Source organism: Camarhynchus parvulus, chromosome 8 (assembly GCF_901933205.1).
Source record: "Camarhynchus parvulus chromosome 8, STF_HiC, whole genome shotgun sequence".
In the NCBI taxonomy this organism is placed as follows: domain Eukaryota; kingdom Metazoa; phylum Chordata; class Aves; order Passeriformes; family Thraupidae; genus Camarhynchus; species Camarhynchus parvulus.
Window position 1 is genome coordinate 30,364,146 of NC_044578.1, and position 19,437 is coordinate 30,383,582.

The 19,437-nt window shown below is 42.8% G+C and overlaps 1 protein-coding gene across 2 annotated transcripts in view; it reads right to left on the bottom strand.

Annotated features, from left to right (window-relative positions):
* Nucleotides 1–19,437, bottom strand: part of ATF6 (activating transcription factor 6) — an 80,750-nt gene that overhangs the window by 33,374 nt on the left and 27,939 nt on the right. Inside the window, exons 10-14 of one of the 2 annotated variants that reach the window (XM_030953106.1) lie at nucleotides 17,189–17,332; nucleotides 15,329–15,448; nucleotides 13,892–13,994; nucleotides 12,417–12,481; nucleotides 8,332–8,443 (exon numbers count right to left, since the gene is read on the bottom strand). In XM_030953106.1, coding sequence (XP_030808966.1) covers nucleotides 8,332–8,443; nucleotides 12,417–12,481; nucleotides 13,892–13,994; nucleotides 15,329–15,448; nucleotides 17,189–17,332 — 544 coding nt within the window. Of the gene's footprint in view, nucleotides 1–8,331; nucleotides 8,447–12,416; nucleotides 12,482–13,891; nucleotides 13,995–15,328; nucleotides 15,449–17,188; nucleotides 17,333–19,437 lie in introns of both variants that reach the window. The other variant, XM_030953105.1, reaches the window with a different exon arrangement.

Here is a 19,437-nt window from a genome sequence, read left to right on the forward strand (position 1 = left end):
GAAGAAGGAAAGGAAACTTCATGCCTGGATTCTATGCAGCACCTCTGCTGCCTGCTGGAGAGTTAAGGCTTACAGCTGGTTAGCAAATGCCAAACATATGGACCAGCAAAAGGAAAGAGAAACACAGAGTGTTATTTCCTTGATGTTAAGGAGATGCCCTTCTGGAGATGGTGGTCCCAGATCACCTAAGACAGCAGATTGGTTTCCTTTCAGCTGCCTTTTCCAGGAATCACCTGCCCACTGATTGCCTACTGAGTTCCTGATAAAAAACTGCAGATCTGAGTGCTCAGGACTGTTCTTAGAGAGGAGAAGAGCTCCACGCTGATTTCCTAGAAAGGAGATTAAACAAGGGCTTCCCAGATGCTAACAAGTGACTCAACCTAAGAATCTCCAAGCTGAGGAACAGCTTGGGAATGTGCACTTCTAGAGCCTCAGAGGAGAGCATTGTTTAACACACAGGAGCCTGGCAGGACTCAGATCCTGAGAGGAAGGCCTGTGCACCTTCCCCACCTCTCTGAGCACAGCTCAGACCACTTCCCTCATAGTGGATATAACCCTCTTTGTGACAGCTGACACTTCCAACCTTGTTTTGGATAGTCAGGAAACCAAGGAACAATAACAATCACTTGTGCAATACTTGGTGGCCCTTTGCCAAGCAGCTCCAAGGGCAGTGGCCCATGGCGTTTAGCAGGCAGGCCACTCCTCCACAGCATCCTCATGCTGCAACACACTGCTCGAGCTGTGCACATGCACCTCCTACACAGCTTTGCCTTCTCTCCATGAAAAACACTTTCAAGTGCCAGAATTATTCACAGGCACATTTTAACGTTTGCAATCAAAACACAAAGAGGATTTCCTGAACAGTGGTTTCCAGTGTGAAGGATCTCTTAGCTTAGCCCATGGCATTCTGAATTCCTAATCACTAACTCAAAGCCTGACAGTCTCTATTAAATGTGCTGGCAAAATTGGAGTTCATCCAACTGCAGGGTGAAGAGCAAAGCCGTGCCAGGCATGAGGCAAAACGATCTCTTCTCACACCCATCACCATTCCAGTAGATAGACCACAAACAACTAGGAGACCCAGAAGCTGAAAACAAGTTTTATGTTCCACTTTCAAGCAATTTCAAAGTCAGTTTAAAGATAAGAATGTAGAGTGAATTCTATCACACTTCGTGTCCTAGGAGTGTCAGCTATTTAAAAATAAAACCTGGAAGCTAGCAGAGTTCTGTTCGGTCCAGTGGGAGGTGATGATAATCTGCACACACTCATAACAGCACCTGGGCTCTTACTTCATAAAATAAGCTTTGTGTGCTGTCCAGCTAAAAACCTGGCAAAAGGATTAATTCTAACTGGAAGCAAATAACTTCATCTGACCAGAATTAACTCTAAATGTGTGCCTAAGATTTTAAATAATGCTCTCAAATGTAATACTGTAATGATTAATATTTGCTAAAAGGTAGGACACTAATGAAAAAAAACCCATCTCTATTATGCATACTTTACTTTTATACAGACCCTAGGGTGTCAGATATAAAACCAGAAAACGAACAGAAAAATATCACTAGTCTGAAGCTGTGGAAGTGTGAAGTTCAACTAAGAAAGCAAGCAGGGGTACTGTCAAGTGGTCTCTGCATGTACTGTCATTCAAGGCAAACAAAGTATCATGAAGGTAATTTTTTCCAAGCAGTTCATTCCTATCAGATTCAAGTCAGGGTCTTACTGGCCACTGTAGTTCCAGAGGTGAAGGTATCATTTATGTCTCTGTACAGTTAGGGCTCAGTCAGCCTCGACCCCATAATTAGATACTGCTACAGATCATAAGCAAGAGCCCATCGTTCCCTTCTGGGAACTGTTCAGAATAATCTAAGTAAAATTTTCTTCAATGAACACCATGCTATCACAAAAGAAAATGTACTATTATCTGGCATAAGTAAAGTATTATTAATGCATTACTGAAGTTGGGTTATTTCCTGAAGGAAGGGAACTGTTTCAGAGCTCCATATTTTCACCACCTGCTCTGATTGAGCACAAATTAATTGTCTGTGGATAAACTTGTGCTCCTGCTCACTTTGTGGGTGGCAATTGTCTGTTCTGTACTCTTAATAGTGCTGTTCTGTACTCTCATTAAGTGAGATACTGCTGTCATTCCTTTACTGAGACAATTCCCACTATATAATCACATCTTCCTCCCACGCTTCCCAATTATACTTCTCCAGCCTATGTCCACACCAATTTCATAAGCAGTGGGACTTTTACAGAGGTTTTCCAAACCCAACAATCTTCCTTTCCTTCTTGCCCACAGCTCTTTGTCTCTCAAGCATGCAGCACATTTTAAATACATGTATGCTATTACTGGTCACGTCTCCCTGCAACCACTTTGGGTTCTGGAGACATTTCTTGCAGCATGTTTTATTTTCACTATAATTATCTGCAGTGTATGTTGTCCTTCCAAATACTAGTTTAAAAATAACAAAGTAATACTTAGATCTAGGATGTGTAAAGAAATTCAGTAATGGCATTAATATGATTCATGAAGTTCCAGCAACCATAGAGAAGACAAACGAATCAAGACTATACACACAAAATCCAACAGGAGCTTTTGCTTCATGCCAGATATATTCAAGTTGACTTTCCTGCCTCTGCTTATACATCTGTCCTCAACACCACATCAGTTCTTGACTTTATTTGGAGGGCAGTGAGGTTCAAAGGGACCCAAGGAGATAAAAATCAGAGCGACTAAGACTTTGCTTCCAAAATGCCTTGGGATAGATTCCCAAGCAGGAGCTAAGAACAGAACAAAGGAAACAAAACCCCACTTGCTGGGACAGGCATTACTTCCCTTCTCAGAAACACCATTCTGCAATGCTGTTCTGGCCCCTCCTGTTTGCACCTGGTTGAGCCAGGAGGCTGCAGGAGATGCTGCACTGCAGCTGCCACTCGTGGCTGCTCCTCTCTGGCTTCCACCCCCACACATCTGGGATGCCTCACTGCCTGCTCCTTCTCTTCCCCCTCCTCTCAGGCTGCTTGTTCTCCACAGCACACACACAGCTCTTTGCTGCTTTGCCCCCCAAAGGATGTCCTCAGTGACAAATGATGACATAGTCAGGTTTTTTGGAAAACAGGAGAAGGTGTTGACAGAAACACTTTAAAAAACTGCTGGCCTTTAAGCTGCAAACCTAAATTAACTTCTTTTGAGTGTCCTTTTACCTAACTTGCATACACAAGTATTTTGAGAATCCCAGGACAGAGGTGAGGCCATTTGTGTTGTATAGATCAACAAAAAAATTTAGACTTCATTTTAGATTATTCGATTTCTCTCTGGAGGTTTTTAGACTAAGCTCTAAGATGCTACCAAAAGCAACATCTTCCCCAGCTGAGTAACAGAAAGAGCACAGAGAAACCTTCTCCCCACCACCTCTCCATCCCTTTGAAAGTCCCCTCTACCTCCTCCCCACCTACCTGAAATATTCCATATGGAAAGGAAGACAGTTCAAGAAACACCAGAACAAAAAAACCAATGAAGCAAGCTTCATTGGGGATTTGGAAGGAGAAAATTTCCTGACACAGAAAGAATCCAAAGTCTGGTCAGAAAAGAGGGAATTTGTAAAAAAGAATACAACAGGCCAGACTTAATTTTCACTATCGACACTTAGATGGAAACAGGAGATTTTCATAATGGATTTTCAAATCTGAAAGTCAAATACAGCTGTAGTTTGACAGAGGCAGACTCACTGAGCTTCAGGGCATGCTGAAGCACAATCACACATTCTGTTTGCTTCCAAATTCTCCCAGAGAGGCATGAATTGGCCTCACAGAGAAGACTGAAGCAGGTTGAAGGGTGAGCTCTGCTTTGAAAAGGACAGACAATTTTATCATGGATACTATGCCCTAAACCTCAGTTCTTTTACCACATATTATTCTCAGCATATTTATAAAATATAGGACAAGATCTAAAAATCCTACAATCCTGGGATAAAGTAACCTTTTTCCTCTGAACAGTTGCTACGGTCAGGCTCCACAGGAAAAAGGGCAGTTTGTAAAATCTTTCGAAAATCTGCATATTAACTGACAGCAGTTGCAAATCCACAGGACTCAAACAAACAGAAGAGTTGCTCTGTCTCTAGATAGATAGGGTAGCAGGACTATGTGGGTCTAATCAATTAATCTGAATGAAACACCAAATTACACATCCCAGTCTGCAGAAATCCACAGAAAAGTCAACAGCAGAAAACACTATGTTCAGTAAAAACCACCCATTGTCAAGTGCAACAACTTGACAATGGAGGAAAATATATGTTAGGACTGAATTTCTGGCTGTGAAACATCATCTGAAGCCAACTTCTTCTAAAGCAGTTTTCCCTGCAGGATGTTGATGGCATCAGGAGCACAGTGAATTGGAACCTGCCTCATTCAAATGATTGCTGCCAGCAGCGTGTGCAGCACAGCAAACTGCTGCTGCACAAGCATGTCAAAGCCAGCCTTTATAATCTTTTGCTTCCTGAAAGTAACAGATCATCCCAAATACAATTATATCATCTCAAATACAATTAGCACAGGACTAATTGGCTTATTACCAACAGAAGCACATTTCAACTTAAGACATTTTTATTTCTAGCAAACAAAGAAAGAACAAACGTTCTGACTGAAATTTGGCTTAATCATTTCAGCAAAAACTTGTTTGCAGAACTCAAAAAGCTGTTAAATGCTTACTGCAGATGTTGGCTTATAGGACCAGAAATTTACTTTCTTAGTAAGAGGTTTCCCTGAAGCTCTATGGTTTATGGCACTGAAGTAGAAATTTATAAAGCAAATTCCTGGTCTTACAGAAGCTGGTAAAGGCTTTGCCATTGATTCCCATAGCACCAGCATCACTCTTTCTCTAAGAAACAGAAACCATTTAATATCTACTTTTTACTACATGCTATCGTAAGATACTCTATATGCACTGCAGTAAATGCAAGTGGCAAACTTTGATATTAGAAGACATTTCTGCTTTGAAATAGAGAAAGTAGTGAGAGAAAATGCCAGAAGTCCTCTGAACTTCCGACGTGAATTAAACTTTAAACTGTGTTTTCCTTAAGAACAGTAATTACATTCTTACCCTAAAAAATGTTACTGTCCTTGAATAAGCCTGCAGAGATGTCATCACTGAGTGAACCTTCCAGGATGGAGAGATCTACTGTTTAATCACTCCAAGTTGTGGGGACTCTGATCCTAACCACACAAGGGTGGAATAATCTGAAGCAGCATTTAGAGGCCAAAGTAAATTGGATGGGATTTTTTTCTCCAATGATTTACTTAATTACTTTTCACATTAAGCTAGCTATTCAGGTAATTCTAGAAACAATTGCAAGGCCTGAGTACTCTGTGGCAAACCAGATGCGAGCTCTGACAGAGAGCTGTGTGGGTGCCAGGCTCACACAGAGACAGCCAGGTGTCTCTTCCCTGCTGACAGAGCACCTCAGATCCACCAGCTGGGCTTTTGCATCCACACAGACATTACAGAGCAGAAATCAAGGGGGTTGGCAGAGCAGCAGACTCTTCTTGTTTAAAATGACATTACAGATTCCCCTGATAATAGCAACAAATTAATTTCTTTAGACCCAGAGCAAAAGCCCTGCTTCTGCTGCGGACTCAGCTGATCCAAACGCTACTTTATTTTCCTCTCTCCTCCTTCAAAAAAAAAAAAAACCACATAAACTTTAACTGTAAATATGCAGACCTGCAAGCCTTCCAAGACAAAGGAGAGAAAATAAAATTGATGAGATCATGGGAATCTCAGGTAGCAAGCATCACTAGAAGAACATGCAGTGTGCAACAGCTTTGCTTCCCAGTCCTGCACTTCCAGAAGTCTTGGCTGAGTCCTACCATGTAAGAGGCAGGGGCAGCCCTAGCAAATCCCATTTTCTAGAAAATCCAAGGAACTAGGGCATGGCTTCTGCAGTGCAAGTGAGAACACACAAAAAATATTCCATTTTATCACATGCAACCAGGAGAAATGCTGGGGGTTGAGAGGCCGCAGAGCAGGAAACGGGACAGAGGATCCAGGGACATCATGTGGAAGGGAACTCCTGACAACCACAGCCCACCTTCCACTTGGAGCACTACAACGAGAACCACCCATTCCCTGCAACTTTTAACTACATGATTCTTGTTCTGTTTTCTATGTTACAGGGCTGTAACAGGTAATTAAGTATGTGGGAGTGTCTGCATGGCAAACAGTGAGAGAGGAGAACAAAACATTTCATCTCCAGGCCTTGGCTCCTCACTTGGACAAGCACAAGCAATACAAGTGAACTTTGGGACAGCACTGGGGGGGAATCAGTCCTCTCACAGCTCCTAATCAGTAGGGAAAAGGGAGCTGCGGTCCAGAGAAAATGAAGTCAGCAATCCCCAGGAGGAGGTGAAAGGGCACCTTCCCAGGCTGGGGCCCTGCTGATGGCACCCCTCTGGCTGTGCAGGAGTCCTTTCTTCTGCACTCACAAAAGAATCTAAGCAAATCATTGAAAAGTGCCTCAGGGCAGAGCTTGCTGCTAGATCAGGTTTGCCCTGTTAAAACAATAAATGAGGTAATGCACGAAACTGCCTTCTATTTGAGGACACTTCATTCATAAAACAGAAATACCAAAAGCTTTGCAACCAAATAAACTTCATAGATGGGTTTAAAAGGCCCCTGCACCCCTCCCAGCAAGAGAGCAGAGCAAGCTGTAGGGATTCTGTGGCACAAGGCACACTGTTTCCAAGGACAGCTCTGCGACTTGAAATGAGAGCTGACAACTTCCAGGTCATTAACCCAACAGTGTAAACAGGACCTATGGACATGTACATGCATTCAGGTGGGCTGGAGCAATGGCCCCAAGTGCAGAACTCTACAAACACTGCTCTGCTTTTTGTTCAGAGTTTCCAGGAAAACTTTTATTCTCTGCGCCCTTGTCTTCATCCTCAGGATATGTGGAGCCTGGTGCTTGCTATGTTTGTGTTGCTAGCTGAAAGAACAGCAGAACATGCCAAGCATTTAATAACAAAATTCCAGCCTTGTGACACAACCCAGTAATCCCAAGACTGGAAGCTAACCTCATATTTCTACTCAGCATAAAACCTTAATACCAAGAAGAGCACCGCTATTTTTATTTTGCCTGAACCTTTTCTACAGACGTGCATCTCACAAATCAAGAAACTTGCTGTGTACCAGGTGGAACAGGGCTGTATTACCTATGTACCTATGGCATCTATAGATTGGTAGTTATGACAACACAGGAACTGCTCAAACTAGCTGTGCTGATCTGTGTGTTCTTACACAGAACTGGTTTTAGCTGGGTGAGCTGCTGTCGTGGCCACTACTGGTGCCCCACTACCTCAGGGCCCCTCTCGGATCGCTCCTACGAAGAGGAAACAAATGGAGCTTTGCAGGGTCCTGGGAGGATCACAGCTGGGTGAGAACATGCACACAGCAATTCTCATCTAACACCCCAACTGCAAAATGGCAGGGCAGGAGGCTCAGCAAGGCCCAGGGTCAGCCAAATGTGCATAACAGACATATTTAATGACTCATTGAAACCTCTGCAAAAGGGAGGGAAGAAGTTCCTCCAACTCCAGATTGGTGTTTCAACCACTGTCTGCCTTGATCATTTCCATCACCAGATCCCAAACCAGCTTCTCAGTGCTGCAGCTGTCCTGGCTTCAACACTAGTCAGGCTTGCAGTGCAGAAACTGCCATCAGACACCTGAAATTCCATTTTATAACAGCTTTTACCATCAGTAACTGTGTTGCAGATGTGAGGCTGTGCCTGACAAAGCTGCAGCACAAGCCTCAGCTGTATGTCAGCACAGATAGCAGGCCTGCTCATCTGTGCCAGCTTACAAGTCACAAAACAGCAGAAAAATTGTGGCTCTGCACACAGTTCTGTACAGCTACAATATGTGATACATAAAACTGCAAATGCAAGAGTTTTAGGCGAAGACAGAAACTGTATTGTGCTAACAGTAATAATTTATGCAGGGGGTATATTTGTTCCTATACCCAGAAGCAGAGAAGGTTTGTACCCCTATTAAGCAGCTCTAATGTGTGTTGAAGCACACAGTTCATGCAATTTTGGGCTGTCTTGCCCTGGCACTATAGTGTTTCCTGCAAAGCTCTTTCCATTCCCAATGTGATGGGCATGATTTACAAAGACCATGATCTGGCCACGTTACTTGTAAAGGACACAGAGAAGCATAATTTCAGAGGAAACAAATTTACCTTCAATCTTGACTAAGTCATCTTTGGTATCTCTGCTAGAAGCAATCTTAGGGACCTGAGTAAAGGCCAGTACCAGCCCCTGCTACACTTACTCTGCGGAAGGACACCACATAGAAGGTATCTTCCCTTCGGTGAATTGCTTCAAAGAAGTCTTGATAGCTCCTTGGAGAGGCATAATACACTTGCAGCTCATTCCCTGAGTTCCTGCTGAAATAAAGAAGGGCAAAGGTAATTATTTTAGACAAGACAGTTAATTTCAGTGAGACTTTGGAGACCTGCTTTTTAAAGGAACTCCAGTTCTTCCTCCACTGAGAGAAGCTTGAGGAACACAGAACACAGGTGAGGACAATGAAACTACTCAGTACTTTTTGAAAATTCAAGGTGTTTCAAAGGTCTTACTGTGGCAAAGTTTTCCAGATTTGTTTTTGTTCATGCTTCTGAGGCCAGCAAAAACCTGTTTGCTACCTCAACAGGAAGAAAAAGTTTCAACCTAAAGTGTCTGAAAAATTGTGATGACTTCTGAAAATAAATTTAAGGATAAAATGTCATTCTGAAATAAAATATCAAACTATTTAGTAATGAAATAATTTTCTTTTACTGCTAAAAATCCAAACCACTGAAATTGAAAGAAGTACAAAGTTAAGCATAAACAAAACTTTTAATTTACTGTCAAATGACAAATTCACCTTCTTTCTCACCCACATTTCTTTTCTTTTTTTTTCTGTTGTGTCCTCTTGTCAACTCAAAGATTTTTCCCCTGGTCAACTCCAAGGTTTGTCTTGATTTCAATTCAGACAGAGGAACAAAAATAAGATATTCACATAATTCTGGCTTATCTTTTCCATGGTTCTCAATTTACACACGAGACACAAGGAAAAGATGCTCTAAACCATTTTAAGCCAAAGCACTGGCAAGTCCTACAGTCATGGTACTTATCCACTGTTTATCTTGGAAAGGTGAGAAATTCCTGGCATATACTGCTATCATTAATACTTCCCCAATCCCATTCCAGAAGAACTTATTTAATCACACTGGAAAGCTGTACTCAGGGAAACCATTAGCTGGACCTTCAACCTGTCATTTTAATTTCCTCCACTTTAATAGCACACTGTGTGTTTGTGGCAAGGACACTGACTGGGCATCCCTCCCCTCCCAAGGTGTCTTCTGCTGACCCAGGTTTTGAACTAGGAGGGCTAATTTAGATTATTTTAGTACGTTTATAAAATATAACAAGGCACAAATCTATCACCAAGAGATTTTCTCGAGCAGCAGTCATAAGAGGCTGTCACCATCTTCTCTTCCACTGCTAACCGAGTCCTGTTACAAGCAGAAGACTGCAGCTGCCAGGGCAGCTGCCCTTTCATAGGACTGGGGGTGTCAGTCCTGGGGGATGAGGAGCAGGCAGCTCTACTCTACACACCCCTTTCTGCAGAACTATACATGAGAGGAATCAGCTCCTGTCCTTCACACACAGGAAACAAAGTCTGGAGCTAATTTGAGCTTGATTACTCATCCACAAAAATACGCAGGCACAGCAAGTGCCTCCTTGAGATGGAGCATGGAGCTGGGCTGTGATGAAAGGCATCACATCTGAGATGGAGCACTGGAGCTGGGCTGTGATGGAAGGCACCAGCACTGGAGCTGGGCTGTGATGGAAGGCACAGCACTGCATGTACAACACATCCTGAGAGGTGACACAGGGTATACAGAGTTGTGTGCTCGCCCACACTCCATGTGACACAACAAGACCTGAAAACCAGCCACAGGAAAAAAACTGCCCCAAAGCACTTAGAAACCACAGGGTCTTTCCAAAGCTCTCCTGGTTGTGTAACACATCGAATATGAGCGATATCAGGGGCTTATTGTAGGTACACAGTTTGTGGTAATTGGGAATGGGGCTGTGGCCAAGCCTCATCCCTAATGGGTTACAACTGTGAAAAGCAAGTGAACAGTATTGAAAGCATGAGACATGGAGTGCCCAGATGTGCTGACCAACCACAGAAGGGAAGAGAGCGCACACAGGTACAATGCATGAACAATGAGGGGTATAAAAGGCTGGGCTAAAGAACAACAGGGGCAGATGTTTGCAGCCTTCTGAAGTGATATGATGTCATTCTGTACGGGCAGACACCTGAAGCCTTCTGATGTGGTGTGGTGTTACTCTGTAAGGGCTGAAGCTTTCTGAAATTGTATGATGATACTCTGTGTATCACGGCCATCTCAACTGCAACATATGCTGTGGTGTATGCTGCCACATATTGCAGGGCAGGACATCACATCTGCCGATAACCGCGACGGACCCTCCACCAAAGGGAGGGAGTAACTCCAGAACCAAAACCAAGTGCAAAACTATCAGTTGTTATAGTAACACTTTTACATATTACAAGAAAGCACCATCTTAAATTGTGTATCCCAAACAACGGTGCTGAACCTGGCCATTTATTGGGAGATAAAGAGAATTTTTGTTTTAAAACTCTGAAGGACGCTGCTTGTTATGCATTACAGAGCACTGGGATGTTGCACACAGGCTTGTTTTGGGAAGAAATGAAGCAGGACACAGTGCTTTATGCATCAAGAACCACAATCTTAATAGTGCAAACCTTAGGAAAATAACTGGAGAGTCTCATTTTGATACCTGAAGCCTTAAGAAGCACTCTTATATAAGCCCTCAACAAAATCACCTCTGAAAAAAGCTACACGGACTATAAAGAGATGAGGGGTGTTGATGATTTTCTTTGAAATCATCTTAAATTTATCTCCTTCACTGCTTTGACTTCCCTGAAATTCTTTTCAATCCTCAGCTTCCTGGTGGAGATTACAATGGAGATGGAGACTATCTCTTCTAACAGAGGCATTCAGTAAACCTGAAGTTAAGCCTTTGAGTAGGACATTGGACTAGAGATCTCCAGAGGTCCTTTATAACCTAAACTTCCCTTGATTCTATGATTTCATGGAGCATCTAATAGCTGGTGGCTCCAAGAGGAACTGGAAATCTGTTATATGTTCTTAGCAGTTCCAGGACAGGCTCAGCATGCAGCTGCCATGACTCACTAGTCCTGTTCACATAAACATCCTTAATCTGAAAAAAACCCAAAAAATCTCACTTCCTTCACAGTACAACAGATGCGTGATGTTTCACACTGTTTCAAATAATCCAGATAATTCTTTTTCAAGAGTAATGCAAGCATGTATATTAAACTGCCTTATGGCTTGAGGCTTGTTCATCAGTGCCCAGTTGAAACAGCTATCCTTCATCTGCCTGTAGAACTCAAAAAGCTTTTTCTTTTTTTTTTCTTGTAAGTCAAGATGTATCAAAATTTGACAGCCTGTTTTCCGTAACATTTGCCTGCAGCTTGCTCTTTTCCCCCAGGCTGATTCTGCTTTCAAAGCAGCAGTGCAAACAGGAAGGCCACTGCTGTTCTACTTCCCACAGCACCATTTCAGGTGGTGCCCTCACCAAAAAGTTCCCTCCATACTCCATTCTGCTCTTACACTCCTCTTTGGCACTTCAAAGCAGACAGCCTTCTAAACAGTTTCACAGAGATCAGGAGAGAGAGAAATTTTGTTTCCTAAATCATTTCTGTCCAGTACTTCCTGTCACCAGGGAAGAGGGACAGGATAGTGATGAGGAGAGGTGGGCAGGGGACATCAGGAAACTATCCATTAACATGCTCCAATAATCACCAGAGAAAAGTCAGCAGATGGAGACAAAGAATGCAAATGAGATACAATGGTACTTTAAGCTCAACATAATAATTTGGTGCTAGCTCGACCCTTGAAGATAATGAGAGAAACCTTTCCCTTACCAGATTCATGGCTCTTTGAAACCTTCTTATAAACTAACGATGTTCTCAGAGTCAAAAGTCAGTTCCCCCTGTTTTTCCCTAAACATTCAAATCTGTTTAGAAAGGGATTCTGGAGAGCAAAGCAAAGATTTTCTTAGAATTCATAGCTAGAAGAGCCCTGGAAGAGTGCAGCTGTGATACAGGGGTGTCTTCAAGTGCAATATAAATAATTAGAAGCTGTTATTTGCTAAGGGACAGAATTAGACCAAGAAAAGTAGCTGTATTTGGCTTAAGAACCCTGAGAAGATGAAAATGGTCACTCTTTACCAACTGTTGGTGAAAAACTAGGTTACTAAGTAGAAAGCAATAACAAAGGAGCTGTTCTGCCTTACCTGAGACTGGTGTCTGTGTAAGGCATGGCCATTAGCTGGGAATCAGCTTTGTCACTGAGGGAGCTCTGAAAAAGGGGAAAAAAGAAAAGATGACACAAAGTGAAACCAATAAGCAATTCTGTAGTTTGCCACTACATTAAATACAACACACAGAGTGGGGGGCAAAGGTTAATCAGTACCCTGCACCAGAAATGTGCATTTTTCCACTGAAACACGAGAAACTGAAATGGTCATCAATCAAGTTGGAACAACAAAAGCAGCAAGATTTTAATACAGCCAAATTTGAAGCCAACATTCAGAGACAAGAAAGGGAGCTTGGCACCACAGACAACATTTCTAAACATTCTACCATTCTGCTCTGGACACAGGTGAGAAGGATCTGAAGTTTAATACACAACACTTCTTCTCTAGAATACTGCAGTCTTTCCCACACTGTAATGCTCAATTCCTTTAAAGCTATTACTGTGTGGGGGCCGGAGAACCAGCAAAGGGAAAGCCTACCACACGCCCCTGGAGGGCCAACCTGAGCTACAACCCTTTTGGTAATGGAGAGCAAGAAAACTGCCCCCAGAGACCTTTGTGACTGCAGGTTGATTTCTTCTACCCCACTGGCCCTTCCCCCTCACTCCAGCCCTGTGCCTCATCCCACTGGCCCTGGTGTTGTGTGCCGCCCCTCGTGATCCCTATACAAACCCCTGCTTTCCCTGCCTGAGTGGCTCTTTGTCCCTGGGCTCCGAGGAGGAAGCTCAATAAAAGCTCTCCCTGAAACCTCACACGAAGACCCCGTCTCTCCTTCTGCATTGCCCAGGTCCCGGCAGAGCTGAAATCAGCCGGTGTGAGCACACACATGCCGTGCTGCCGAGGCGTCTTTTTCAAGACGCTTCTTCGGGAAGGTCGCGGCACTCTGGACAACCACCCACCGCAACATTGCTACATCTAATCAACTTAAATACTTTGAAAATCCATTGTCTTAATTTCAGCCTTGATATAAGTATGCCATCTAGATAAAAGAGGTTTTAAAAAATGAGAAATATGAGCACAAGTTTCATAATTCTGTAGTCGTACAAAAAAAAAAAATCCCTCTAGCAATAATTTAAATAGTAGAAATATTTCAACAAAATGAATCAGCTCTTGCCCTTAACAGTGAGTCAGATGAATGTGCTGTAGAGGTGGTATTTCTCTCCACTAAGCAATTGCTTATCCTTACAGAGAAGCCATAAAAAGGAAAACAATTTATTTAATTTTAGAAAATGCTGAACATATTTTGATGGCCACAAAAAACAATTCAAAACCCTGAATCCAAGAGCAGGAATGGAAGAACAAATCTGACAACTCAATAATCAACCAAACACAGCAATTTCAAATGGGATGTGTTGGCTGCCCTAATTACAGGCACGATGGCCACTTTTGTGTATGATGCCAAGCGCAAGCAAGTGAGGCAGAGTGTTCCACGGAACGATTTTTTGCTCGCATACCTGCGGGACTCGTGCTCGCTGCTGCTGGCTGTTGCTCAGCCGCCGGGACCGCGTGCGCTCCACCTCGTGCCTGTGCACCCATCCTCGCAGCTCATGGGTCAGCCTAGGAAAGCAGAGCATCAGCACAGACTGCAAACAACACTGGCACAATGGTTTAGTGTTATACAACGGTTTAGCTGCCATATAGATGATGCCTTAGGATTTTAGCTTGTATATTTTTCATATATTTGTAATCCTGCAGTTCTTTAGCGTATAGTTCTAAACTCCATATACAGTGTTAGCTACTGTCTTCACATTTTGGTCAGTCACAACAATTGCTCTCTAGGCCTGGGAATCAAGGACACCTCACTGCCTTAGGCCCTGAGAAACATAAACAAAAGTGAGTTGGGGGGGTGCAAACTTGGGTTAAATTACTTCATTACCTGAACCTGTAATAAGAAGATTAACCCAATATGCAAATGGATCAAACATACAAAAGTATGAAAACTCATGACCTGTCATCTATTTTTGGGTGTAGGCCTTGGGTGGGCTTCGACTGCCCAAGGTGTACCTATTGAAGGCCTTTAATAAATACCTGCTTTTACTCTCTTAGTCTTGTCTAGCCTCTGTTCTAGGTAGCCACTACAAGGCATCATAGACACTGAAGATTACTATTATTTCACCTTATGATAACTTATTTTTAATACCACATGAAGAAAATACAATTTTAAGATTTATCTATAAAGTATTAGATTCACGGGTGTTCCCACATAAAATAGATACAGTCCTTTCTTTTGCCCAACGAACAGTAATTTTGAAATCACTAGAAGGACTACTGAAATTTAAAACCACAAGTTGATCAATTCAAGACAAATTATTGATTAAGGATAACTTTTGGCAAATAAATCTGAGAGAAAGAATGGACAAAGAGAATGGAGATAAGGTTAGTGACTCATATCTACGGAAAAAGTGGAGCTAAGTGTTTTCTAACAGTGAAAAAAGAACATCTGCAACGTCAGGTTCAGACTGCTTCTATCAGAAGCTGAAGAACAGAAGACCATCTTTTATATAACTCAGCTGGGAAAGGCTTTTAGCTGGACTTGATTTCCACATCATTAACACTTCTACATATGAAGTGATCTCTCTTTTAAGTCATGAAAACCCCCCAGACAATCAGAAAATTGTTATTTGGTTATTGCAAATGACCAGTGTGAAAAAAGAGTGGTGAAAATCATTACTAAAAATCATGGAAAGATTACAAAGATCCAAGTGGATCTGTCCTTATGACAGCAGGCATTGGACAGTGCAGACACTTAGGAGACACTGGTCACGTACTGGATAAGCACCATGAATGGACAACAGTATCATCCACAGCTGTCCAGCAGCACTCAGCCAACACAGAGTTGATGTATCAACCCCTTATAAACTGTAAATGCTCGCAACGGGTTATTTTCTCACCTCAGTGACTCTGTCCTGTTGATCAGAGGCCGGCAGGGGGGTGGTGGTGGTGAAATATATAACAGTGGTTCTTCTGAGACTATCATTAGTGCTTTGTTATCAGATACAGAACGGTTATACCTGGGAAAAATCAACAAAAGCAAAGCAAGAAATCCCTTAAAAAACTTTTTCATGACCCTTTGACCAAAGCCAGAGAATGAGCACTATCACCAGCAGACCCATGAATGTTACAGCTGCTCCTGTGAGACCTCTGAAACAGGTGAGTAACAATTCCTATCAAACATCCAATGTTCTTAGTCAATCCCTCAAAGGGGGCTGACAGCTCTCAGTGCAGGGCAGACAGATGAACGTTAGCAGATGTTGGATCTCTTCCCAAGAAGGCCAGATATTGATAGAATATGCAGTCTGTAAAATATTCCTCATAGTATGCAAACTATGTGATGTCTGCAGACACAACTTTCTTTTTCATTCCAGAGCTGTGCAAGACTTGCTACAGAAATACTAAATTCATTATCCACTAAAACCATGCAGATAGAAAGACCATAACCTATATAACAACTGAGCAGCCACAAACTATATCATAACTGAATGGAGAAGATTTACATCTCTGTCTCCAGAAACTAGCTTAGTTTTGATAAGAAGTGAAAAGGAGCATGTATTTCTCAGTACAAAAATCCATAACACTCTCAGCAATTCCTGAGGGGTTAACTATTTATCACCAAATACCTAATGTAGGTTTCTCTCTTGACTGGTTATCAATGTAACAGCTTTAGTCCTCTTGATTTTGACAGACTTGTAGCTCCTGAACCTCAACTTCTTTCTGAAAAATCAGCTGTAAGAGCTTATGAAAGCCTTATTCATAATCCCCTCCCTTTCCCAGCTTTCTCTCCAACTTCATGTCCGCTTCTCTCTACTGCATCTAGGACTGATAAAGAATATGCAGCAAAGAGCTCACAGCTTGCCAAACCCAGGGTGAAGCAGAGAAAGAAAAGGAGGTACAGGCATGAGCAGATCCTCCTAAGAGAACCACTCCACTCTTCTGTCCCACAGGTCATGGTCTGAAACACAGCACGTAGGATACAAAGCCCTCGCCATGGCTACAGCCTTAAAATGCTCCTGATTTATTGCTTTCTTTTTGCATGGCAAAATACATTAGGGCTTTCTGCACATCTGTGCCTGGCTTTGTTCAACCAGCCAAAACACTCTGCTGGAAAGGGACAGTCTAATAGGATAGATCTTGTAACGGGAAAACATGAGCTGTATTAGCCAGACTTCAATCTGGAGGCAATTATATGTTCACTTATGCACTGCATGCTGGAGATCTAGGAAGCCTGAAAGGCAGTATTGAATTAATGGATAAGCACAGGGATGGACTCAGATGGACTTTTTAAAATGAAAAAGACACTGCTAAGTGCATAGTGTGTCCTTACTTGTGAACTTCCCCAGTCGTCTCTGGAGCAACTAAGAAAACAAGTACTCCAGCTTGAAAAGTAAGAAGAGATATATAACATGACAGCTATCACAACTATGCAACCTAAAATACAGACCAGAGGAAAAAAGCAAACAGCTGAATTGAAGAAGGTCCTGAAAGTCTTGGTGACAAGCACTTGTGGATAAGCTCTCTTCCCTAACACTGTGCAGCACAACCACGTGTACACTCCTGAAGCTCTACACATTGGGTACTCTGAGAGATAAAACATCAGATTCATTTGAAAAGCAAACTGAGAAGCTCTCAAAACACTGTGCTTAGAACTCAGGTACTCTGTAAAAGCAGCAAGAGCACCGGCCAAAAAGGTGAGCAAGGGCTAAAAGCACCAGTGCCCTCTGCCACCCAAAATACATAAAAGATTTTGATCTCACCTGTTACTCTTCTCGGAAATGATGCCCTCAGGTATCTTCTGAGCTGTGCTGGACTCCTGGTGAGCTGAGAACTCCAGAAGATTTCTGGTCCGGTGGTTAGAACTCACAGTGGAATCTACTCCATTGGGATCCTTTTCAAATACACTGGAAAACATAATAAACATAGTAAAATGTATCACACACGTAAGAGGTCTGCAAGGCACTTTTCTGTAAGGCATTAAACACTCAGGTGGAGAAGTTTCTGGCTGCTGTTACATTACATGGATAAGGTTCATGTTGTATCTACTGTAAAAAACTGAGGTGTCATTATAATATCATTGTTCAAAGCAGTAGTAGTCAGAAAGGCATTTCTGTTCTCTTTTTCAGTTTTAATTGATTGAAGGATTCAGATGCTCTAGTTTTCACATTCCCTCACACAAACTTCACCTGCTGAAACTAAGAACACTCTGCTTGTAACCCAGGTCTACAGGGATAAGAAAATGATCTACAATCAAGTCAAAGCACGCCAAAACTTCTACTTTCATCAGACTCAAAGTACAATCTACATAGTTTATATGAATACAACATGTAAGGAAAACTTAGCTATCAAATTCCGTGCAGCTGCAAGCCTGGAATGTTATGCCAGACATCTACCAGGACCGTACACAAATCTAAATATGTTCAATTCTACTTGGATTTAGAACAACTGGCAGGGCCAACAGCCCCATGAGCAACAAGCCATGGTGTCAGACACCCTGATCTGGTGCGTGCTGGCATGGACTGAAGGATCCTGTCCTAGAGGCTGCTCAGCCAGCCAGGAGTGTCTGTGCTGCCCTCCATGCAGAGAGGGAGCAGCACTGCACATGTGAACAGGCAACCCCACCGCTGCTGTACCAGACCTGCATCTTCACAACAGTGAGCTACAAGGGACAGCTCTCAACAGCACAGAAGCAATACTTCAATTTCTCCACTCCAGTGGCTGGCTTTCCTCTTTCATAACACAGTTGCTTCCTGAAATATGCATGTTTACAAACCCAAATCCTAACCTTCTTGGCTGCCAACAGCAGAGCATCACCAGCAGCAACAGAGTGAAAACATAAAAATGCAATGGAGCACGCTGATGAGATCTCTGCCATTCGTGCTGACAGCAGTTCACAGAATGTATTTTAACTCATGCCCCACCCCTCCTGTCCAGCAGATGAGTATTTCCTGGTTTTACATGGCATCACTTTGCAACAGGCAACAAATACAAATAGAGACAGGCAAAACCTAGCAAGGAGGGCAGATTAAATACTCCACAATTAAGCAGAAGGCAGACAAAATTGCCTAGAAATTCCTTCTCTTTTGCCAACACTTTTGCACTCCTATTAGCAGTGACCCTGTGAGCAACTGTGTCATGTTCTGAACCAGAGAAGTCAGGACAATCCTAGACTTGGGCTGATGTTGCTTTGATTGCCTCCTCTCCTCCAGGTTTCTAGGCAGCAGCCCGGAATGAGGGCAGCAGAAATGCTACAGGCTCTGCTTCACTTGTGCCAATGGGCAGAAAAGTACTTACAGTTTCCTTACTGCCTGTTGTTGAAGATTGCATGCAAGATGTTTTCCATTACCATCTGTATGGCTGATTACCTTGTCAAGTGAGCAGTTTGCCTTATCTCTCTCTTTGAATGACCACATTCACACCTTCCTCGGGAGGGGACCTCCGCTGATAACAGACTATTGAATATCGGTGCATGACTGATAAGAACTATAACATCCCATTGTGAGATGCTCCGCCCAGAGGGAGGAGCCAAGCACTGCTACCCCATATACTCCAAGATTCTGAAATTGCAGTTTCAGTTTATTTTCTCCACGAGATTCCCCAGAGGAACAGCAGCTACCTTTTCCTCCTGGATCTTCAGAGGAAGACTACATCCTTCTCTACAGAACCCCCTTGCTCCAACAGAACCACACCTGATACTTCAGAGGACTGCAGCCACATTTTCAATCGGACTGCCACCAGCACCCTGACCAACAGGGTGTCAGGTTGGGTTCTGACTCTGTCAGTGTTGTTCCAGTGGACTGTATTGTTTATTTTATTCTTTTTATTTCTTCCCTATTAAAGAACTGTTATTGCCTGCTCCCATATCTTTGCCTGAGAGCCCCTTAATTTAAAATTGTAGCAATTCGGAGGGGTGGGGGAGGGTTTACATTCTCAATTTCAGGGGAGGCTCCTGCCTTCCTTAGCAGACTCCTGTCTTTCCAAACCAAGACAGATTTTGGCGCCCAACGTG